General features: G+C 39.2%; 1 protein-coding gene across 1 annotated transcript in view; it reads right to left on the reverse strand.

Annotated features, from left to right (window-relative positions):
* lekr1 (leucine, glutamate and lysine rich 1) overlaps positions 1-15,009 on the reverse strand; it is an 89,227-nt gene extending 74,218 nt beyond the window's left edge. Inside the window, exons 1-2 of the mRNA XM_023299524.3 lie at positions 14,917-15,009; positions 11,940-12,043 (exon numbers count right to left, since the gene is read on the reverse strand). Coding sequence (XP_023155292.2) covers positions 11,940-12,043; positions 14,917-14,926 — 114 coding nt within the window. The 5' untranslated portion in view covers positions 14,927-15,009. The remainder of the gene's footprint in view (positions 1-11,939; positions 12,044-14,916) is intronic.
* Between the last annotated feature and the right edge of the window lie 4,051 nt (positions 15,010-19,060).

Consider the following 19,060-nt stretch of genomic DNA (forward strand, 5'->3'; position numbering starts at 1 on the left):
TGTTTTTGTTTGTTTTCCTTTTTGCTTTTTTGTCCGCTGCTGGTGTGTATGCTTATGTATGTGCGTGCTCGTGATTGGGATCAAGACAGCACTTCGTGACTGTAGCTTTGTTGATTTTCGCGACGATAAAGACCCCCTGTGGTGCTCAGTGTAGCGAGAACCAACACTGAGATTCCACTCATCTGGACCCCATGGCGCACCACACATCACATGACAAATGTGTGTGTTTGTGTGTGTGTCTACGAGTGAGTGCTTGAGTGTAGATGTGGACGTGTGCGTGAATATTTGTGTGCATGTGTAACTTCCTTGACCATGGCACGGTGTGCGTGTCTATGGGAATGAATATGTTTCTATGTCTGTTTATCTGGATGTGTGTGGAGGAGGGAAAAGGGAGGGGAGGTAGAAGTCACAAGGGATGGAGGAAAGTGCAAGAGTGGGGGCAGAGGTGTGTGAGTAGCAGAGGAGAAACAGGAGTGGCCAGACGGATCAGGGTCATACTGAAATGTGGAGTGGAGGAATCAAAGTATGTGAAAAGGCCAGCGTTACAGTTGTGTGGGCCTGTATGGAATAGCAACAGTGAGGGATCCACAGTGACATGCAATGAAGTTAAAATGATCACAAGAAAGTCAGGACAAAGTCAGCAGACAAAGAAGGGAATGTTGTTTTGGAGGCATGATTGAGCCAGTGGGGATAAAAAAGAAAACATAGGAACAATAAGAAAGTGAGGATTCTTTGCGTGACTGCGGTCTCCCCGTTTGCATTATCTTCTACTTTCCTTGCCTTCCCATCTCCGTCTGCCAAGCCGCCCACCTCACTTGCTCCTTTGCGTGGAAGCAGGGAAAGGGCAGTGGCAGGGAAAGAATCACCTATGGCTGCCTCGGCCGGCACTTGGCCACGCATCACATCACACACAAACACTGGGCGAGGCAGAGCACGGCATGGAACGGCACGGCACACACAATAACAAACAACTAGCCTGAGGAGCAGGCAGAGGTCTGGCTGGGTCCAATTTGTTCTGTGTGTGTGGAGGTTTTGGTTGTGTGGGAGTTAACCAATCAGCCCTCTTGTCTCAATGTATTGTTCTTAATTAGCTCAGCCTCCAAACTTGAGTGGGAGCTGCATCTACTGTGACTACGTAGCTTCTACTGCTCCCAGTATGGGGCACTATAAAGTGGGGCCTCATCTAATTACCAAAAGCACTAACAGGACACAGTGTCAGTTCAGGTCAGTTCAGGTCAGAACAGGTGACATGGAGCCAGTTGCACTTGTTCTAAGTTCAAACTGAGCCTTGCTATAAACTAGTATACTGAGGAGATTTCTACATTAGCAAAATAAAATGGGTAGCACTGTTAAAACAAACTATCTCAGGTGGAACTGCAACTGAACCAACTTACCAAAGTACCATCATTAGCTTGCTAACATATGACCTGTTTAGACTGAAGAGCAAACCAAAAGTTCATCAGAAATGCCAATAACGTTAATCATAAGCTCTTTTCAGAGAAGGAATATGGAACATCGCTGATTTCATCAATACGTAAAGGACACGGCATTCTATTATTCATTCACAGGTCAGTTTTCTGCCAATGTTCCTCATGGCTTTGTGCAGCGATACCCCCCACAGTGTCAGATAGAGCCATGGTTCACAGACAATATTTGTCATTCACGGGAGATTAGACAATACGTCGAGTGATGTATAATGCATGACAATGCAATAATGGACTACATCTAACCTAACAGCAGCTTATCAAAGTGTCCAAATAACTAACAGCCCAGTTTGTCTCTGATTTCTCAAACGGTGAAACTGAGAGTTTAGGACTCAACCCGAGAACAGCTGTGATGCAACAAAATATTCACCTGCAGCTGATAAACTGCAACTCTGTGTGTAACAGCTCAACTTTCTGATGCAAAGAAAAGTACACAGTGCAACTTGCTGTTTGATCCTATCTCTATGTCAGGGATAATTTAGAATTCTAACTTATCAATAAATTATTGCTGTTGCTCCATGTGTAAATGCACTCAACTCTCTCACTTTGGAGACGCTCATATTTTTCCTGCTGCCGTCTGATGTTGCAGATATTTAATAAATAAAGGAAATAGCCTTAAACAGCTGAACGCAACAAACCTAACTGCAATTCTATGTGTGACAACTCACCTTTCTGACAATACAAGTGGCTTCACAGTGTGACTTGACATTGGATTCTGATGTGGACTGATCTGCTCTCCATGCTTTCTTAGGGATAATTTAGATTTATAAAAATTTTAGAAGTTACCAGTGCTGTTGTTCTACTTGCGCAAGTGCGTGCAGCTCTGTCTCCTTGGAGATGTCACGGATCTTACGGCTGTCTGATGCTACCGTTATTTAATAAAGTCAGAGGAAACCGTCCTAAACAGGTAAAAGCAACACATTTTAGCTCCTGTCAGCATCTCATAGGGAGAAAAATAAATCTTGGATCTAGTGAGTATTAATATTCTAAGGTGTTAGTGTCTGTTTTCAAGTTTTATATTTATAGACATTTAATTTCATAGCCTAATAGATGTATGTAGAGCAAAAAAAGGTGTGTTGTCATTTGGGCACACAAACTGTGCGTTAAGTGGTCTCTATGATGTTTTTGGACAAATGTTGCAATGTGGAAAAAGCTTTCCCTAAATGACACAACTCAAAGTACCATTGTGGACTTGTAACTTGTGCATGTTTATCCATTATTGTTAAACAGAGCTCAGACTCGTGCCATACTAAAAAATTTAAAGAAATGTTGTAGTATAATATAATAGCTAGCAAGACTGCTGGCACGACTTTTACAAAAAGTGACCAGGGTCCATTCAGACATGAAGATAACACAGAAAAGTGTGTATGTCTGAAAGGAGCTTAAATGACTAGAAGAAGTTGGTGACATTTGCAAAATAAAATATTTTCTTGTCATTCTGCACTGCACACCAAACCTTTTTGTGCTGTTATGTTTAACAAATTATGTTACAGATGGTGATGCTGCACTGACTTTATGTTAACAATGTTAATGCGAATGACAGAACGACAAATGTTCCACCAAACAATCTACATATAATTAAAGTTTTAATGGTGCTACCCAATTCATTTGAAACAAGTTACATTTACTCCTGCTGCTCTATATGCTCCTCAAGTGGGAATATATTGTTACAGCAGGTCTGCAAAACCTCACAGCCAGCAGAATGCTAATATAGTTCCAGATATTTGAGCTGTCCTGAGCCCTGCATCTGGTGTTTTTGTTTTTCTTTTTTTACCATCTTACCCTCTAGACTGTTTACTTTATAGACTCCAGTACAGTACAAGAGACACACTGTATCACAATTTAATGGCTCTCTCTTTTTCTCAGGGCTCAGCTTTGCAATACAGACAGAATCCAGACAGAAGAGGTGAAAGCAGGACAGCAGGGCAGCCAGTTAAAAAAAAAAAGAGCCAGAGAGTAGGGGGAGTATAGTCTGTTACATTAATCAGAGTTAGCAGACAACACATGTGCTTCCGTTACCCCCACTAGAACACGCATCACAACACACGGCTCAGCACGACATGGCACGGCACAGTAAGCCGACAGAGGCCAGAGGAGGTAACACCACGGCTGAGCTTTGTGTGCATGTCTGCTGTGTATCTGAGCGTTTTATAGTTTTTGTTGCTGCAGAGTTAGCCAGTGAACCCGTACCTTCTTATAATTCATCCTCCTTTTCTGTTATTCATTTGCAGTTTAAGCCAGGTGGAATGACATTCTGTCTGACTAGATGACAGTCAGTGGAGCAAAGCAAATGTAGCCTCATTTAACCTTTGTCGTGCACGAGGAAACAAGTGTGGCGCCTGCAGTGTTTAACTCTTTGCGTAATCCCAGTACATTATGCTTATGAATGAGTAAAATAGAGAGCAAGTGAATTTGGCAACGCAGATAACTTCAACGGGGGTTTTTTTGCAGAGAGACATTTTTACTGCAAAAGGAAAATCACCAGCACCAAAATATCGGATGGTCTGAAATGCACCCTTTTTTTTCAAAAAAGGTGATGCAGACTCATTGCCTTTACGCAGGTCAGTTAATGTTTATTGTCATGCATAGTTACCCTCCCAAAAGGCCTTTCTGAGCCTGTTTATATCACCAAAGGCCACCTTTTGCGCTGGCCAGAATGTTAAAGTTAATTCCTTTTCACAAGAAAATCCTTTTCTCATGCAGTATTCGGTATGATCTGTCTGTGCTTCAGTTATTGGGATTTGCTGGAATGAGTATAATGATCTACTATTAGCAACCACAAAACATGCAAGCACTAACTCTATTCACCTGTGCAAGTAGTAGTAAACACAGTGAGAGTATGAAATTATGACAAACAACATTTGCAGCAGTAAATACAAATATTGTACGCGTTTTTTATGCTATCAGGCTCAGATGTAACCTGAGGCCGCCTGACATGATATTTACACAATGGAGGCAGTTTTATCACACAACAATATGGACACTGATACATGATACACATTTACAATAATATGCAAAATATACATTTTTGAATTCAAGGACTGACTGAACATCTGGGGACGGGTATCTTTAAAAACACCTTCCACAGTTGTTGGCATAGCAACTATTTCATAAAAGCAACACTGACCTTGTAATGACCCATGGATTATCATGCAATATTGTCACTTTGTATTACCCGGTCCCACATAACATCCGTGACAATATTGCACAAAAATCCCCCTGTTGTCTCTCAGTCATTACAGCAGATCAGCATTCACCTGATGAACACCCTCCACCCCCTTCCTGAGAATAATTTCTCTGTCGTCCCCCAGATTTAAGACTACAGACTGAAAGGGCAGGAAAGGTGAGGGTGAAACAGAAAAAACAGACGGAGGAGGAAGAGGAAGGAAGATGATGAAGAGGGAGGAGGAGGAAGCGAGCAGGTCTGAGATACACTGATTACAGTGAACAGACAAGACATGGGCTACCATTACCCAGTGACCTCCTGAAGTAATATTGCTGAGGAGGAGGATCAGGAAAAGAAGGACGACTGATCCTGGTTTGAAACTATCCATTATTCAAAGACAGGAGAATTGAGGGGATGAGAGAGAAAGAAAGTGAGACAGACAGAGGAAGAAGAAAACAGGAGTGTAATTTACTGGGACACGTGGCTTGTGTCTCCTCTCCTCTTTTTCTTTGCCATGCTCACATTAAAAATGGATGGATGAATTAAGGAGAAGGAGAGCAAGAGCAGTTGAGAGCCCTCGGTTGGACAGTCAATAGTGAGAGGCACGAAAAGACGTGACAGAGGCTGGTCATGATTTCGATTTACACCTTTCCATTGACAAAGATAAACAGGGAGAGGAGTTGACAGTAGTTTTGTAATCAGACACAGCAGGCATTATCTAAGTGTCGGTTTTTAGTAGAAGAAAAAGTCAGCATTAAGTGGTCTCTACTGACCGGTGACATAATTTAGACAACTGCATTTGTATCACGCAAATCTTGAAGAAGCAGGTGGTTTAAGCATTGATCAGTGGGAGCAAGTCATCAAAAAAATACTGCAGATCCCAGGATTTAGCACTTACCACAAGGATGGAGTCAACAAATGAAGTTAAAAAAGAGACTAAAGTGAGTGTTTGCAATACAACAGCAAAGCAAGGCAAGTCTGGCATTTGATCAAATTTTCCAGATGTTATTGAAAAAGGGAAAAAAATTGGACTTTGTTGTGGCAAATGTGCAAAGTATTGATACACAACAGGCCCAAATGTGGCTTTTCTGGAATTAAGCGACATGCAGTACCTGCCCTGCTCTCTCCATTTAAAGTAAACTCTCCTTCAAAGAAAAAGCACCTCTTACTGCATGTAGTAAACAAGATGCAATCGGGAAATGTGCAAAATTGTGTACTTTTTGTACTGGAATACGCTGTCATTCTCATCACTAACGGTAATTCTGCTATGATAAGTGTCTCTATATTAATAATATATTGTAAAATAATGTGCTTAACCTGCAGGAAGGAAAAAGACAGAAAGTCAGTGAAAGTCTACTATATATCATGTGGGTGTAAATCGTTAGAATGTTTGCGGGTGTGGGCAGTAACGGTCAGAAATCCAGTGGGAGTGGGATAAAGGAAACAGTCTACGGCTCTATCGTACTGTTAAAACTTCAACAACAGACTTTTCAGACAATATTATAGACTCTAGACTATACTGATACATCTCAGCTTTGTATTTGACTCTGCCCTGCTGGCAATGCAATATTGTTTTGATCTTACAAGAACTACTTTGTAAATGTCTGTGTGATTGTCCCACTCAAGTAGGTACTGAATGACTCTTGCTCAAGTGTCTGTGATTATTCCTTACAAATGCAGCTACAAGTACTTTACAAGGTGATAAAACAGTAAGAAAAAGAAAAAGTAGCACCATTGTAACATCACTTGAAAACGATAAGCAGTTTTCAAGACTTTTTGAAATTTCAGTTTAAGACTAAAATCAAACTTCTAGCTTTTTTTTAAAGCAAAAAACTAAAAAATGCAGTCATAGAATTATGAAATGGTTTGATTAAGGTCAAGAAGCTTTTTCTGAGTTTGAGCAACACTCAAACTTCGAATATGCAACAATGCAGGTATGTACTAAAGTTGTCTCTTTTGTACCTGTTGTATTACATACAGAGGGCAGTGTGACCACAGCAAAGACTGATCACAGTTGATCACATCAGCACATCTGTATCTGTACACCAGTAATACTCCATGTGGATCAGTGGCTGATATATTTATTATACAACTCAGATGCGATTGTGTGCTTGCTTTCAGGGCAGAAAAAGGTCAAATCCTAACATTAACGTGAAGTGCCACAACATGTGTTTAGGTATTTATGACCCAGGAAACGGGAATACCATGATCAGATTCACATTTGTTGTCACTTTAAAGTAAAATAAAATGCTACTGTTTTAAGCTTCAAGTATAATGTCTTCTTTTTTATCCACATAACTAGCGTCCATCATGCTGCGTCAAGTGCCAAAACATGAGTCACCTAAACTGAATATTATATCTCAACTGCATCCTGTGTAACAGAGGACTGAAGCTGCTGTTTTTGTTACACAAAGGGATTGTGTAAGGTTTCCCCTAATATCAAATATTTGAAGTGAGGACTAGGAACATTACTGAAATATTCTTCCTTTCAGGAAGTAAAACTCAAACTGCTCATCACAAAGCTAGGAACGCACGCACACGTTAGATCCCATAACTCCATACAGTTTTCCCTACAGTCTTATTTTACAGACAACAGCGACAGGGAGCCAAACCAGCCACACAGCCAACAGCGACACATGGAGAGTCTCTGCTCTGTGAGATATCAATGTAGAGCCACACACATAGAAGGTGAGAGAGTGAGAGAAATAACATGCTGCTGAGACTCTGGAGTAGGGATGGTAGCCTTAGGCAGAAACACACTATAATGTGAACACACTAACAAAACTCAGCTCCCCTTGAATTATGAATAAACTAGAGTCTGACAGGTAGTGGATGCATGCCATGGCGTGCAGTGTGCCTATGTATGTGTGTGGATGGAGGGGGGGAGTAAACACAGCTTTTTAAGAACCGATGTTTTGTCTATAATCTCCTGTTATGTTGGTAATGTGTATGTCTGGTGTTATGAAAGGAAATGGAGAAACAGCTAAACAGCAGAAGAAAGCTGGGTGTGTTTGTGTGCTCACATGTGTAGCTTTATGTATATGTGTGTGACAAAGTGTCTTCATTTTGAGTCTGTCTCCTCATTGACTGTCTCTGATGGAAACAAAAGACAAAGTCTTTCACTCATCTCCCTGCTCCCTAGGCTCGCTATTCTCTCTCTGCACTCGTGCTAAACTCACTCTAATTATCTCTAAAAGTGAACATCTTGTCCTGTTATATGGTGTTTCAGAGCTCTTCACAGACCACATTTCAGAAGTGAACACACAGCATTGTCCTTCCTTTCTCTGTTTGCTTTTCTTGCATCCTCTCTCTCTCTCTCTCTCTCTCTCTCTCTCTCTCTCTCTCTCTCTCTCTCTCTCTCTCTCTCTCTCTCTCTCTCACTACTTCCCTCTCTAAAGGTGAACGTCTTGTCCTGTTACACTGTGTTTGAGCTCATCTCAGACTGTGACACTTGAGGAGTGAACAGGTAGTATCAGCACCTCATGGAGAACAAGAGGTGCTCAGCTGATGCGTAAAAAGGCTGTGCTGTACTCTACCGGGTGCTGCACTGAAAACAACTAATCCTTCAGCCACATTTGGGCTAGAACACCGTGCTAGGAAACATGGAACACATTTTCAAGTTAAAGTGTCACTTTGACAACTTGAAGAAAATCCTGCCAAACAAGGATGGAGTGAAAAAGCTTTGATTTGAGTCTTAAGGATGGCAAAGGGCAAAAACTTTTGCCATTTTCAGGCCTCCTGCAATACTACTTTTTACCTCATGGCAGCCAAAAAATAAGATATTGTGAACACTGCCAAGATCATTTTTCATTTTTGAATACTAAAACCTTGTCTTACAATACTATCGACTTCTAAGCAGATGTATTAGCATCTGATAAACCTTTAAATTAATTAATGTTTTTAACAAACTAAATTTCCTGGATCATATTTCATTTCCCTACTTGTACCTGTAGTAATACATCAACCACAGCCAGACTTCCTGCATAGAGAAGCAGGTTTGAGTTGATTTTCAATTCCAAGACAATCAGTGGAAGAGGGGAGTTGTGCTCTCTGATCCTTGAATAATAATTGCTAATGTGCCCTTGAGAAAGACAAAGAGAGAGACTGAGGGGAAGTGTGACTTATTCACATGACACAGGGTGAAACTGAAAAGCAGCATGCATTCTCAGCATATTTGAACAAAATTACAAAAAAACACATTTTAAGTTCCCATGCAGAAATTGCAGTCAAATAAAGCTCTGTACTGTTTGAGGATGAAGCCATTGGTTTCACCACAAAACTATGAAACCAAAAAACTAAACTGTTCTTTCCTCTAATTCTAATTAAAATGGAAGCTGTAAGAGATGCATGCTGTTATTCAATGTTGACATAGACTTTTGGTTCTGAATTTTTCAATACTTTCACAGAGGAAATGCAGATTAATAGGGTGGCTGTTAAAACAAAACTATGTGACTGGAAATGCCCTGAGCAAATTTTGCAGGGTTAACACAAATTCCCACTGGAAAATTATGAGTTTCCAAGCCATCTAACCTGCACGTTTCTGAAGTGTGGAAGAAAACCCACATGAAAAGAAAACCCGTGTCAGTAGTTGATGGTGGCAAACCCTGTCTAATGCCGTCTACGTTATACAGCACCTGATTTACAATGATCTTTCTGTGTGTGTGTACATGTAGCTGTATCTGAGTTGCATCCCTGTAAGTACACAGTCACAATAAACATGTTGGCATGAAAGTTAAGGGCAAGTGCATGTGCTTCAGTGCCCGAGTGTGTGGGTGGAAAGCATGGTGTGTGTGTGTGTGAGTGTGTAACCGCAGCGCTCTCCTTCTCAGCAGCCCACCATTAAACCTTGGTGCCAGCCCTCTCCCAGCACACCAGGATTAACAGCACTTAAATGGGCCTGTTAGTACACCACCTCCTCTTTGCCTCCCACGCTGACTAGTGCACATGGTGCTGCCCACAGCTTTGCGCTTGCAACGCACACTGCCTCTGTTGTTTTTTGTTCTCCGCTCACCCCCAGCCACCTAAGCCTCCTCCGATAAATGGTGCTGAAGTGCACTCAGTGGGGGGCTAAGCCCAGAACATCCTCTATTTTACGGACCTATTGGAATCTGAGTAGATGACAGAGGGGGGAAATTGGGGAGGGAGGAAGGGAGGGAGGTAGATCCTGAGACTGAACCAGATGGGCCAAATACCAGGCTCTCCCCTCCCTGTCTCATTCTTTGTTATTGTCTCTCTTTCTCTCTTTCCTTTGCTCTATGTCTGGTTATCACATGCCCCTTGTGACAAATCATAAACAGAAGGGCAGAAATGTGCGCATACACCAACACACACACACATACACTGAGGAGAGATGGATGCCTACCACAGGAATCAATAAATAAAATAGATTCCCATTTGACTCTGTTGGCCATGGTGCAGCAGCAGCAGGCAGAAAGATAGATGGACAAAAGAATGGAGGAGAGAACGCACTGTGCTTGTGTGTTTTTTCACTATGTCTGCATGGGTGTGTCTATGGGAGACTTTTGAGGGTGGTTGAGGGATTTTGTATGCACATGGGTAGGGAATGGCCGCCCTCGCATAATACGAGGACATGCATTGTCCACAACCATCTACTGGCCTCAATGAGAAATTCCAGAAATTACTAGAGAGCACCAGACAGAGGAACTGAGACAGCAAACAGGAAGAGAGGGCAGAGCACAGAGAGATAAAGAACAGTCTCACAGATTAATCTTACTACTATGGGCCTGCTGCACTACATAATCTATGTGCAGAGGGTTATAAATGATGAATGTTACTGATAAGATTCAAGGGCTATTTAAATGTATTACAAATGAGGTATCATTTTTACTTCATTTTTTATTGTTTAACCAACAGAAGGGACATTCAAATCATATGGTAGCTGTTCTAATTAATGTAATTAAAACATATCTGATTATAATAGCAACTAAATTAGCAAAATGCTGACTTATTTATGTCATGACAGTGCAGCAGCAACAGACATCTCTGAAAGTGAAATGAACTTTGGTGCTGTGCGCCTTATAGAAGCACATGTTCCATAAATGGAGTGGCTTTAATAATGCTGAAGTGGTTTGATATTATTAAACTTTAGACAAAGAGCAGAGGCATTATATGCCATAGAAATGAGCAGATACCCCATCAAACTGTTCACATGTCACATTTGGATCTGTTTAATTTGGCTCAAGTGGCAATGAATTTTTGATTACACACTGAGGTAATATAATGTAGGGGGGAAAAACTCTTTACTGGTTGAGAAAACTGGGAGCTAACTGCCATCAGTCACAACTGTGATCATAGTATCATAAACACAATATTATAAAAATATCTTTAAATGTCACAACAATATTTTAAGGCCATATGGCCCAAGCCGACCCAGCTAAAGCATGCACAAAGGCACAGTTTTGAAAGCTACAGATATAAAGATTCAGTTGCAGGGTCCTCTCATTACCAACCAAGTGCCATGTTTGGAATATTCTGCAGTTGCAATGTGAAGAGATGCTTTATACAAACATTACTACAGTAGGTGGAAATGGCGCCAAATTGACTGGGTTTCCAACCGGCATGAGAAATCAATCATCTTTGCCAACTTTGAACCAAGGTAGAAAACGTTCTTTTACCTTGTTTATTGGCAGTCAGAATGGAAAATAAAACTGCTGCTTATGACCAGTGGCCAAAACATTTTCTTAGTCAGATTATTTTGCTTTGTATATCTGCAGTGCATGTTTTGAGGATGAAGCACTTGCATCAGCTCATAAACAATAGTTATTCATTACTGAAAAACATATAGATTTTTTAAAAATGCCTTTGCCAGACACAGAATATATTGCTGTACCTGGGACACTGCGTGATTTCTGTTTAAAAAGGAAAAGCAAGAGACATTCCCTGATAATTTACATTCATACCATATGGCATATCATATGGGAATATGCAACTGCCACCTGACATTGACAAGGATATAAAGCAACACGCCATCATTGCCATGTTACTCTCTGTGTGCTTCATCTTAAAACAGATGGAAGATTAAAAGATGACACATTGTCCCATTTCTTATTCAAATCATATGGATTACTGCAGCATATGGAGCGGGTGCAGTGCTGAAACACTCATCAGCATGTAACAAATGCGTTTTCAACACAGTTATATTTCTGGGTTGTAAAAAATAAACACATTTGTTAGCAACATATGTTGTGTCAGTATGGTCTTTCATTAGCATGCTGCTTTGTAACGTAACATACTGTATGTTACCAAACCAAATGCAGATATGCGCTTACGTTTTTTATCTCTTCTGGCAGTGGGCAGATAGGAGGACAGTGAAGAACAGCCTTCATTTCCTTCTCCTCCACCTGCTCTGCCTCCATAGATCCTTCCTTGTCTCCTAGAAACAAGTAGAAGCAGAATGAGCCACATTGGAAAAGGTTGTATGTTGTATGTACTGTAGATACAGTCGGGGCTAGAATATACTGCTGCAGCTAACACTTGTACTATATCATACTGACTAATCTTTCAGTTAAGTTGTTGTTAGTGACAAGAATAATCATTTAATCTGTCAGAAAACAGTGAAAACATCACACAATTTTTCAAAGCCTTGGCAATGTTGTCAAATTGTTTGTTTTGGTCAACAAGTCAAACTAATCAATTTATAATTAAGCAGAAAAAAGCAGCGTAACATCACACTGGAAGATATGAGACTGGCGAATGTTTGGTAATAGATTATCAAAATTGTTGTTGGTAGGTTATGCTGGTTGAGCTTGTAAGGAAGAAATGCTAATTCTTAAATAAATTGTCTTTTTGGGGATATTATTTGTGAACTTCTGAAATATTAAGTAGTAACTATTGTGTGTTTTCCATACTCATGTTTAAATCCACCATGAATCATTTTACAGGACAATGGCCAAAAGTGGCAGTTTCTAGAAATACACCAAAAAGACATCTACTCATCAGTACAAAAATATAACCTTAAAAGTATTACTATAATCATTCACTGTGATACTCACACACTATGCTCTGCTCAATATTACCCAGGAAAATTGACTACTCTTTTCAGGATAAAAGTGGGTGGTACTTTTAAACTGATGAATAGCACTTTGCCTCTGAGGTTAATGTAAGGGTAAATCCCTTAGCGTGATGTCCACCATATTAAACCCATTCGTCGTACACTCTATTCAATAGATTAATCAGTCAAGCTTATGGCATTAAGCTTACAGACTGTAGATTACAGCGTTTCACAGCTGAAGGTATTTTGACTTCACAGACATACATTAGCCTCTCGTCCTGTTGCAGTGCAACACATGGACTCAGTGCAACCTTAAGGACAAGAACTTTCCACAAAACAAAGTTCTAATAGCTACTTTTGTGCATGATGGTGTTAATTATTAATGAAGGTGATACAGGTTTAATTGCACAAAGTGTCATGTCAGCACATTAATTGTGTGCGTTCTTCTCTCAGTTTTTGTAGATGCTGCTACAAGGGGTTTGTTTGCCTTCTAGTGCAATAGTAACCACTTAGGTGTTGATAGTGATGCAGCCACAAGTGCAGGAGGTTGTGTGAGGAGAGCAGTAATGCAAGCCTAAGCCAGCCTCTGTCTGTCTATCTGTGTGTGCATGTGCTCAGAGCATTTATCTGTCAATTCACCATTAGGGATGGGAAACCAACATGTCAACTCAACACTTTACTTCAGATTAAATACCTCTGGGTAAGTTAGGGCCAGAGGTCACTACTATCAGATGGTCCTCTGTGCATGCCTGCATGCCAGACATTAAATGCCCTCGCAGACCATCAGACAGAAATAGATTGAGAGGACACAGGGGAAAATGTACAGCACAGACACACAAGGATTTGGTCATTAGCACAATGCACACAGACACACCCAACTACATACAATCTAAGAAGTCATGCAAAGACAAGCAGGTCTGATTGATGCACATACTAAAACGTTTAAGTGCTAGCATGTAAATAAGCACAGGCACTCCCTCTGCCTCTTTCACACTCACACGCCAGTGCAGACACACAAACCTTGCCCAATCAAAGAGTCAGCTTCATGCTCACGCACGCTAATAGCCTGATTGCCTCCCCACTGTCTCTAGGCTCTGCATTTAAACACAGCAGAGATCCTCAATCGCTGCCTCACACAACACAGATAAATTAGTAACGCCCTGTGACAACATTAAGCAGGCCTATCCTTTTAGATGGACACAGATATAAAAAGGCTGATTTTGCATGACAACTGTTCCCTTGTGACATTTTGTCCGTTTTAGCCCTGATTGAACTATTAATCAGTCTAATGTGAGAGAGGCAAGCTGTTCATAAACTCATCTATTCTGCATGGACGCATGCCTGAATCGTGAGAGGCAACATACACGAACACATAAAATCATGAGGGCCCACAGTTTGGCTCAAGCGCAAAGACTATCACTTAGGGGCAGAAGGCATTTGGCTACTAAGAAAGGGAGCACCCAGGAAGAAGATATGTCACTAATAAACCTCATCCCAAAGGGTGCACATGGATATAAAATAACAGTTTATTACTCCATAAATATACCTGTTTCTTCAATGAGTACAGCAAAATTAAGTTTATTATAGTACAATTTAGCAAATAGACCTCCCTACTGCCCAAATTTTAACTAATATCGGTAATTGAGAGTAGTCAGACAACTGCTCCCTGACAAGATCAAAGCACATGTTTGTATGGTTTAAAACATACAATCCAAACCTGCAGACTTTGGGAACATCCAAATGAGATAATTACATAACAAATTTAATAATGGCTTGCAGGTGCATACAGATTTGACAGGAAAGCACCCCAAACACAGAGACACGGTCTGAATGTGCTATTGCGACAGATAGTATGGTGTATAATACAATGAGTTGAATTAAATATCGAACACTGAATAGCACAAGTCCATTACAAATATTGACTGACGCATTCTAAATGCTACATTAGCTTAGCAGTGTGCAGGCTACTGTGTCCAAAATGCACTTTTATTTGGTTAAGGGAATAACAAACAATTGCTATTATAAACTCAAAAACCCTTAAGCTTTTATGTGTCCGAATAATGAGGGACTAAGTATGAATTTAACATACGCAGAATTAACTGACAGTAATGAATGGACGGTAATTCAAAAACTGTCGGAAGCAAATCAGTGCGCTCGCTCAAGTAACCAAACTCTTACTGCTGCAGTCAAACGACAACTCAAGCCTTGTTGTTTTAACTCGTGTCTAACTGCAAACAGAACAAACCTCTACCTACCCATTATCATTAGTTTCAGTCGGAACAAAGGCGAAAATAATCACCAAAAAATGACATCTTTACTGGCGTAAGTCGTGCTGTGGTTGTTGCTATGGCTACGACGTAACAGTGTGACGTTGCGACGCAGTAGAGAACTTCAAGTGTCGTTAGCGAACCATCAAAATAAAAGCACTGAATACTTTATTCAAGTAGTTAATTACAGTAGATATAGATAGATAGATAGATAGATAGATAGATAGATAGATAGATAGATAGATAGATAGATAGATAGATAGATAGATAGATAGATAGATAGATAGATAGATAGATAGATAGATAGATAGATAGATAGATAGATCGATACTTTACTTTTAAACTGTGTAATTAATATTTTAAAATTTACACAAAAATGACATACTTTACATCAAGCTCAATGTTCCCTCTAATTTTTCATGTGTCTGAGCAAACACACAAACTCCCTGAGCGTTCCTTGGACCACTGTGAGCAACATCAGACGTGTGCACTGTGGTCACACCAGCATCACATCCATTCAAGTTACATGGTTCATTAAAAGAATCAAATTACAGCATTTACATTTCTGTTAAAACACTTTGTCAACAGGAGCTAGTTGAAGGCTGCAGTGATTTTAGTGACACTACAATGTATAAGAGTGAAGTTATTGAATATTTGTCTCTCTTTACTGTTGCAGCGGTTTTGCAAATTGCAGACGGACCCTGTTCACTCCATAGACACCAATGTTATTCCTGTAGCTTGAAAGACAGCTACTATTGATAAAACTGGGCTTGTAGCACATTGTCTGCCTTGCAACAATGGGAAAGAGGCACCGTTTATGTTTTGACAACCTATATCTAATGAGTTATTGATGCTGGAAGCCCGAATCTGTGAATATCTTTCCAACTTTACTGAACTTGGGGCCACTACCTAAGGAGTGACATATTTAATTTTGAAAAAAGCATTTAGCCATACTTAAAGCTTTAAGTGCTTTATTAACACGGAACTAAAAAATTTGTATTGTTTTATTATCACAGGTTCTGTCTGAAAAGAGGTGGCATCATTTTAAACAGTGAAATCAAACTAACAAAATGTAATGACCAACCAGTGAGCAATACTGGATTCTGCAAAAACATAAACAACTTTTTTTTAAATCTAAATCTTATCTTAACACAGTTAATGTATTAACTTATTTTTGTGTGTATGCATGTATTTATTGATTTATTTAGTACTGTTAACGTATCAGAGTTCTGAGTGAATTTTTCTTAAGATAGGCAAAGGCCATTTATTGATTACATATAGGCTGTTAAATGTTTATTAAAAACTGAAAAGCATTTAAAAAAAACAACTTAGGCATTTAATGAGTCACTAAAATACTGTAGAGTACAGACCACATCAGCATGATTATAAGCATCCTCTGGTAAATTAACAACCAGATACTGTTGTCTCTCACCATATGGACTTCAGGAGATGACTGGGGGGTGATAAACTGTGACCTACTGGTTGGGTTCTCTCTGTTCTCATGTTTCTTCCATGTTTGTCCCTGACAGCCAGGTCCTAATGTTTTTTGAGCAACACACCATACTATGACATTTTTACAATGATGGTTCTACTATGGAACCAGTTTGACATGTTCAGGTGTTCTTTGTGTGAAAACTCAGAGATTTCAGGTATCAGAAGCTGGTTTTCAACTTTCTTTGTTAACTTTCTGTTTCAACTTTAAATTAAATTTCCTTCACTAACCCAGCCCTCTGGACTTCCAGGAAACTGTGTTCCTATTGGCTGTCCAGGTGGCTGTGTTCCTATTGGCTGTCCAGGTGGCTGATTGGTGTTATCAGGAACACCTGAGCAGCTCAGTGTCTTCCTGCTTTATTTAGCTGCAGACAAACATTTCCTCTGCTTCTCTTCACCACAGAACCGGGTTTGGCTCCATTGCTGTAGTTTGTTCTTTAGGCGTTGGCTTGCAGCTTCCAGCAGTAAAATCGTCTTTAATGTGTTTCTTGGTGTGTTTTAGGGCTTTGTACTGGATAGTTGTCTTGGTAAAGGTGGTTCTTTAGCCACAGTTAGCACATGGTGCTAATGTGTGCAGTGATTAGTAGATTTGGTGCAGGTGAGTTGTGTCTTTATCTTGGCTGTAGTGAGTCTTCAGAGGTTTTTGGTCAGACACATTCTGTATTCTTGTTTGAGAACCAGCGTTGGTTGTCCAGAAGGTAAGAGTTCCTGTCCTGATTCTCTGTTCTCAGAGGTTCTCTGGTAGGCTGCAGGAGACTTTAGCATTTGGGTTTTACTAGTTTGGTTTTTGTACGGTTTCATTTGGACAACTATCTTGAGGCCCCTCCATGTGGTTTAGTGAGGTTTTCTGCAACAGTTCTACAAAGCAACCTGCAGCAGAAGAGACTTTGAGAGTTTTTAGGAAGTTCTGGAGACCAGACTTTAGAGCAGCAGAAACATTTGTCAGCAGTTTGAGCAGGAGAAGGTGATCTTCAGAGTAGAAATGAGACAGAAACCTTCTTGACCCGTGTGGTGAGGTCCTGTACCAAGAGTTTGAGCAGGTTGTGAAGAGTCTGTAGTTCTTTGGTCTGAAAGCACAAGAAGAGTCGACTCACTAAAGGAGAAAACAGGAGATATTGTTGGTTCTTCTGTCGCTCTGCAGTTTCCTTAGACTGAATATCAGGTCTATATTTTAAATGATTTACCATGTGAGCCCAAGAAGACTTCAGTAAACTCACTCCATCCCCTGGACACAACATAATTTATTACGATATTAAATCTTTTTTGTTTGTTTTTCAGTTTTAATCATAGTTTTAACAGTTTTTTCTCTTTGCTTGTTTAGTTTTGTAATCTGTGTGAAAGGTGCTAAACAAATAAAGTTGAATTGATAAACTGAATAATTGACTAACTCGTGATTGTGACAACAGAAGTATTTTCATTGTGATTTAAGGGTTTGTTTCATTTTTAAGGTTGGGGTTAAAATCTTGACAGAAAAAAAGATTAAAGAAATAAACTACAGTAAAAAAAGCAATTAAATCAAAGGAAAAAACATTTAACATAAAACTTTTAAAAAGAAAATTAAACATTAAATACAATTAAATTATATTAGACAAAATATTTAATTAGATAATTAAACGGAAGATACAAAACATGTAATTATGAAATGAAACAAAAATTTTTAAACAAAAATATTAAACATTAAAGATGAAATATTTTAGATAATTAAACATTTAAAAAATACAATTAAACAAGAATATTACACATTTAGAAAAATACAAAACATTTAATTAGACTATTAAACCTTAAAAAGTCAAAACATTTAATTAAAAAATTAAATGTTTAATTAGAAAATTAAATCCTGAAGACAAAACTTTAAATAGGAATTAAACAGAAAGTACAATGAAGCTTTAAAAAAGAAAATTAAACATTAAAAGGTGGTAAAACATTTAAGAAGAAAAACCTTAACGATTTAATCGAAAAATTAAACATTGGGAAAGAAAAGGAAATTTTTCAAACAAGCCGATAAAACATTTGAAAAAACAACAATTAAACATTAAAAAGACAAAACATTTCAAAATCAGATCAGACATTAGAACAGAATAAAGGGTGAGAAAAGAGCAAAACTAAACATTTAAGAAGAATCAAACTAAAGATAAAGCCTTCGAAAGGGCACCAGTTAAACTTTAGAAGATCAAATCAAACAGAGGAAACAATAAAATGATCAAAAGAGCAAAAACAGATAAAGGCCATAAATTGTTTTCTAGTCTGAAATGAAAACATCAAGTTGTTTCTTCAAACATTTCCTCTTTCTATGTTCTTGGTTTGATTGTGGACAGATTTACTAAGAACTCATTTCAGAAAACTGATTTCCAGATAAAGTCTACTAGAGATTGAAGGCATTTATCAAACTAATGTTACCTTCTGATCTCCACAAAGTTTACTGTTCAGTGAAGAGAATCAAAGTTTGTTCAGGATTTCTAAAAAACCCACAGGTGAAAGTCTGAGAAGAACTCAGATTGATGGTCTAAATGTGAAATCAAGACTCATGGTCACAAGTTTTAAGGCTTCTGTTAACTAGAAAGTTCAAACTAACAGAGAAGTACTGAGAAACTTTTAAGATTTCAGTCCTCAGACTGTCTGAAGGTTCAAACTAACAGAGAAG

Source organism: Amphiprion ocellaris, chromosome 7, assembly GCF_022539595.1.
Source record: "Amphiprion ocellaris isolate individual 3 ecotype Okinawa chromosome 7, ASM2253959v1, whole genome shotgun sequence".
NCBI lineage: Eukaryota > Metazoa > Chordata > Actinopteri > Pomacentridae > Amphiprion > Amphiprion ocellaris.